Genomic DNA, 6407 nt, shown 5'->3' on the forward strand with positions numbered 1-6407 from the left:
ATTTTTTGTTGTTGAAAAAAGAGACAAAGAAACATTACATTGAATAATTAAAAATGAGGTACCTATGAAATAATGTGTACTGTTTACATAACTGTCTATCTAACAATTTGGGTTTAATTTTAAGGTATTACCTGGTACAACAGTTCATTCTGATTCGTGGCTTGGATATAAAGGTTTATCTGAAAAGGGCTGCTATGTACATGAAACAGTTAATTATTCAAATAATTTTGTGGACCCGGAAACTGGTGCCAATACACAAATAATTGAAAGTCTTTGGAGGCCTCTTAGACTCAAAATCGTTAAAAAAATGTGTGGTACTAATGAAGACCTCTTAGATAGGTACTTAGCCGAGTATTGGTGGCAAGGATTAAATAAAACAGATAATATTTTTGATGCTTTCCTTAGAGATATGAAATTATGCTTTGTGGATAATTTTGTGGATCCTAAATAAATTAAATTTTTTTTATACTTTAAATTATACTTATATTGTACTTTATTACTTTAATATTATTACGGTAGACCACGTCCATTTTGGTAGACCGCATATTTTTGTGGTAGACCGCTTATTGGGAGATAGCCGAATAGTTTAATTTAATTGAAGGGGTGTAACAGACAAAGTACAAAAGAAAATTTTTAGTTACTTGGTGATACGATTTAATTAGGTATATAATTAAATATAATATAATCAAGAAACTAAATTCAATAACCTCTTATACTATAAGTTACACAATCCAATAATTGTAAATATCTTTTCATTTATACTGTTTGTAGTTTGATTTAATAAATTGTTGTGTGTATGAATAAAAATATGAAAAATTTTCACTTTGATCCACGCTTACATTTAAGTTTAGGCCACAGTGCCACACGCTCCCACACGCTCACACCTAATGTATTGAAACAAATGTTTTATTATTTATGCCGCATAGATAATCTTGCAACATCAAGGATACAGTCTCAAATTATGGCTCGAATGAGTGCATTGTTGATTAATGTGTTTAATACACCAGCAGTACATAATGCCTTTATGCAAAATTGTAAGTGAATATATTTAAAACGTCTATAATTTATATTGATGTATAGAATTAGATATAATATGTTGATAATATTTTAGGGAGCCCGAATTATTCACCTCCAGTTTCAGCATCTTTAAGACGTACTATAAGTACAATTGAACCGCCAGGTGAATTATATGAAGTGGATGTTCCTAACGATGATGATATTGAAGAGTTTGATAGTGATTAGTAAGATAAAATGTTAATTTTTTAATCCCATTTCAAAGCTTATTTATACTTGTTTTGCCTGGATTGTTTTGCCTGAATTATGGATGCCAATTAAAAGTTGAGTTAGTTTAACAAGAAATTAATAAATTTGTAATAAAGGAAAATATTAAATTTGAAATAATTGATGTTAGAAGATTAGTATAAAGACAATTTTTTAATCAGTTAAAATGTTTATAATATTGAGTCTTTAATGATTCCAATAGTATAGGCTATTTTTTTTTATCTACAACCATATTTAACAACGATGTTTGTATATAATTACAGCAGCGACTCAAGTGATGATAATATTGAAGAATCCTCTTCAAATAGCCGTTTTCAAAAAAATGAAAATAAATCAAAAACTAATAAAAAACCTCCAGTATTTGATGATTTTATTGCACTTCAACCAATCAAAGCACAGTATAAAGGTCATAGAAATTCTAGGTAAAGTCAAGTATTACAACTTATTATCACTTGAAATTAATTCACCAAATTTTAATAATATCTTATTAAAAAATGTGTTTGTTAACTTTCCAGAACTTTGATCAAAGAGGCAACATTCTGGGGTAATGACTTCATTATGTCAGGCAGTGATTGCGGACATGTGTTTGTATGGGATCGTTATACATGTGAAATAGTGATGTTGCTAATGGCAGATAATCATGTGGTTAATTGTATTCAACCACACCCTAGTAGGCTTTTACTTGCAACTTCTGGTGTTGATCATAATGTTAAACTTTGGAGTCCAATAAGTATTGATCAAATGTTTATTCAATCATTTGCAACAGAGGTAAAACTTAAATATTTTTTAAACATTTTATACTTAAATAATTAACAATAAATTAGTAGGTTTTTATTATATTACTAGAGTAAATTTTATTACTTATGGGTTGTGATACATATGGCCAAAATTTCTTGGTTTTAACTTGTACATATTATGTTTAATAGTATTTCGGATAAAAATTCTTAAAAAAATAATTAAAATTAAATCAAAAATACTCTTACTATAATAAAAAATTAATGAGAGATTAAAATATTGTTAAGTTATACTCATTTATTTATTTTGTTCAATTTATTAGATAGGTGCTAAAAAAAAAAGAAAAATAAGGAACATTTGAATATAATCAATATATTGTTTTTCTATAATATGGTGATAACAATTATATAATTATATATTTTATAAATACCACAACATAATCAGCCAGGTTATAAGTTTTCTCTCATTATAAATAGAGTGAAACTTCCATTTAACAAAATTGTCTGTTTAACAAATTATTTTTGAGAATCATGACCTTCATTATTAATCATGTGTAAATTATATTTAACAAATTTCTCTGTAATACAATTTTTGTTCCCCATGAGATTTTGATTTATGAAAGTTTCACTGTAGTTGAATTTGAGAAATTGAGGGAACTGGATATAAAATTATGTATTTTATTATTCATTTTATATGATTACTCTAACCTGACTTATCATTTTGATTTTTTTCCATATTATACTGTTGAACAAGGTGTAGAGAAGAACTTCTCTACATCAAGCTATACTGCTGTTGTATAATATTATGGTGGAGATTAAAAACTATTTAAATTATGTAATTAATGAATCATATACCTTATATCATTGATTATATGTAGTGTAAATATGTGATTTCAATGATTTCTGAAAGGATTGATTATATTTATATATGATGTATTATCTGAGCAGAATGGTAGTCTATCTTAACAACTATCAGCTTCATAGTTGTTCAACCAAATAAAGAATTACATAATTACAAAAAAAATAAACATAATTCAAGATATTGATAGAAATAATTTCAGTATTAATAATGTCAGTTATTTATTGAGAATAATTTACAATATTGTTGGAAACATATTAGTGATAAAGAGGAAAGTATGCTTCCTCCAAGTGTAAGTGAATAATTGATATTTAAAACAAACTAGTTTCTTTAAAAATTAATTAGCTGCTGTTTGGGTAAAATACATTTTAGAGCTTAACTAAGTTTATATTCCAAGTATTTTACAAAATTCAAAAACCTTAGTCATACTATCATCTAATTGTAATTGTATAAATTATAAAGTTGATTAAAATTTAAAATACATATTATTTTTGTTAATTCTTAAATTAATATTTTAATTTCAGTTAGTTGAAAGGAATAAATTAATGATGGAACAATCAAAAGATACAGTTACAGTGTCTCCGTATTTAATAGCGCGAATGCTTACTTATTTCAACCAACTTAGACATGGTTAGTAAACTCATATATTATATATTTATACTCATAATTTAAAATATATTATTAATCAAACTAGTAAACAGACCCTATTCCTTGTTAAATGTATCTATATATACTCTACAGAATAAGTCCACCCACTTTCGCAGCTTTCAACTAAGCTGCTGGAAGGGTCTGACCTCCCTGGTTAAAGTCGGCGATAGTTAACAACAACGGTCGATCACTGACGACCAATCACAGTGCATCTGACTCATCAGGGGAGTCAGACCCTTCCGGCGGCTTAATTGATTATAATTTGATTATATCTTATAATTTTAATAGTAATAATTATAAGCTAAATGAGGAAAAATAGTTTTTACTATACGTAATGTATGGTGGAACCTCTATTTAATAAACTTTATGGTTTCTTGAATAAAATTTGTTATATTGAGGGTGGAAAGGAAAAACGGCGTAAGCGACATTTTATAAATTTTACAGGAGAGCCAAACAACGGTTTTTTTCTGCTTTTTTAAAATGTTTAAATCCGTTTAAAATAATTTCATTGAATTTTCACCTAAACAAATTTTTTATATAAATATATTCTAAATAAGTTGGTAATATAATAAATTAAGAATTGTTATTTTGTTTACCCGTAGTGTTAATTTATATACCTTTTTTGGTACTTACGCCTAACATTTTTGGGAGTATGTCGTTTACGCATTTTGGTGCTTACTCCTTATTTTTGTTATTAACATGAATTTTGGTGCTTACAACCAGTATATAATAATACTGTTATTATAATTTTATTTTACTCTGTTTATTTAAAAATGAACAAAACAAAATTTATACATATCAATAATTTTAATAACCAACAATTAACTAAAACCAATAAAAAAATATTTAAAAACAATATTACAAGTAATTATAAACAGCTGTGGTGATTACACTCAAAAATATTGTTTTGTCGCTTAAGAGGACGCTACCCATGCATTTGTTGTCTCCGTCTTACACAAGCACGACATAGCAAATTTCCATTAGCTAGTTTAAATAGTGTGTTGTTAGTTTTAATATTAGAGTGAATTGACCTATTATCATACTTTTAGGTGAGAATATTATCTGTGCTTAAGCGTTTGCGATTTTTCAATATTTTCATTTTCAAGTAAGATATGTATATGTGAAATATTAAAAATTGAAAATGCTCAAATCTCGCTTGAAAATTAAAATATTGAATAAAAGCCAACGCTTAAGCACAGATAATGTTATTATCTAAACATGTTATAACAGGTCAATTCACTCTAGTATCAAAACTAACAGCATACTATTGAAACTAGTGAACGACAATTTGCTATGACAGAGACAACAAAATATGTATGGGTAGCGTTCTCTTAAGCCTGTTATTTGGTGGTTACTCTTTAATTTGATAGATGGTATTTATGCCTTGCAACTATTGATTATTTTATTATCGAATATAACTTGATCGAATAATCAACATATCGATAATCGGGTAAGCACACAATCGATGCAGAATTATGTCGTTTACCCCTTAATTAAAAAAAAAAATTACGCCCTTTTTCTTTTCCACCGTCGATATATTTTCTATGAAGAAATATTGTTTTTTCATTTAAAAACTCGTCTTTATTGTATAAAATTAATGTAAATAATAACAACTGTATTTAGTGGAATTCTATATTTTTCTGATCTTTGTTTTGCTTATAATTTTTCATTTCATTTAATAACAAAATCTAATGCATTAAATTTACAATTTTTCTTTTCAACTAACAGAGTTTTTTGGAGGAGTACACATTACATAATAATGAATACTAATTATTTATGCATTTTGACTTTTTAAAATTTGATGTAATTCATCAGTATCTATTTATAAATATTTGTTCATTACCAGTTTTGTAATTTTTTTCAGCTGGATCTTCGAGCAGTACAAATACTAATAATGAAGCTTAATTTATGTAAATCGGATAGCTTTTGGATTGTTGCGCGAGCTGACATTAAAACCCAATTTTTCTAACATTATAGAGACAGAATCTAGTTAAGATCAATATTAGAAGATATATTACATTTTAAATGATATTACTAATTAAATGTTCAATTTTTTTCTCATTGCATTTCAATCCAACTGCTATAAATAAGTTTCTCATCATACGTGCATACTTGCATCAGCCTGACTTTCCTTTGGAAAAGTCACAATATTGAGAGTAATCAGTGACGCTTGTTCAACTTACATATTATGATATTTTATGTAAAATAGATATTTAAAGCTAGATCTTATAGTCTTTGCAACTTCCGTTTCAATGTGTTTCATTGTCCAGTATTGCTGTTTTTATACCTGTTAAATTTGTTTCAATTAGTTTTTATCACATGCGATCTGGTGAGTTTTTTTTTACTTCTGGACTTTGCTGTTAATTCAATCTAGACTTACGACTGTTTTTCTAATTTGGTTTTTGGGGAGATATTTCTTTGCAAGTGTAGTGGCGAGAAAATGTAGTCTCTTGACTGCAACAATTGAGATTATGGTTATATTTTAAATATATAATTTATATATTATAATTTATTTCTTAAATGTTTTATTTTTTCCTTTTTTCTTTTCATTGCGTTTTAAACATTTCATAATCCAACTTCTATAAATTATAATACATGTGTGCTTAAAACAGAACAAAATTTTCCTTTGGAAATATCATAACTAAATTAAATCAGGGATGTTTGTTCACTTACATATGAATTTAAATGTCGTTTTACACGTATCTGAAATTAAAATAGATATTTTACAACTGGGTCTTGTAGTCAATTTAATATGGTTCTCCAATTAGCTATCTGGGCTATTTGGGGATCTTCCTTAAAAGTTCAACATACATTTTCTACAGTAAAATTGTTTTTTTTTTATTTATACTTTTCAAGTTCTTATATATGAAGCCTTTCATTTCCAA

The 6407-nt window shown here is 26.8% G+C and overlaps 1 protein-coding gene across 2 annotated transcripts in view; it reads left to right on the forward strand.

Annotated features, from left to right (window-relative positions):
* Nucleotides 1-6043, forward strand: part of LOC100163681 (DDB1- and CUL4-associated factor 6) — a 10914-nt gene extending 4871 nt beyond the window's left edge. The window contains exons 6-11 of one of the 2 annotated variants that reach the window (XM_008183150.3): nt 927-1034; nt 1112-1241; nt 1545-1703; nt 1797-2049; nt 3399-3504; nt 5387-6043. In XM_008183150.3, coding sequence (XP_008181372.1) covers nt 927-1034; nt 1112-1241; nt 1545-1703; nt 1797-2049; nt 3399-3504; nt 5387-5427 — 797 coding nt within the window. In that variant the 3' untranslated portion in view covers nt 5428-6043. The remainder of the gene's footprint in view (nt 1-926; nt 1035-1111; nt 1242-1544; nt 1704-1796; nt 2050-3398; nt 3505-5386) is intronic. The other variant, XM_016803054.2, reaches the window with a different exon arrangement.
* The last annotated feature ends 364 nt before the right edge of the window (nt 6044-6407 follow it).

The sequence above is a fragment of the Acyrthosiphon pisum genome, chromosome A1 (genome assembly GCF_005508785.2).
Source record: "Acyrthosiphon pisum isolate AL4f chromosome A1, pea_aphid_22Mar2018_4r6ur, whole genome shotgun sequence".
Taxonomy (NCBI): Eukaryota; Metazoa; Arthropoda; class Insecta; order Hemiptera; family Aphididae; genus Acyrthosiphon; species Acyrthosiphon pisum.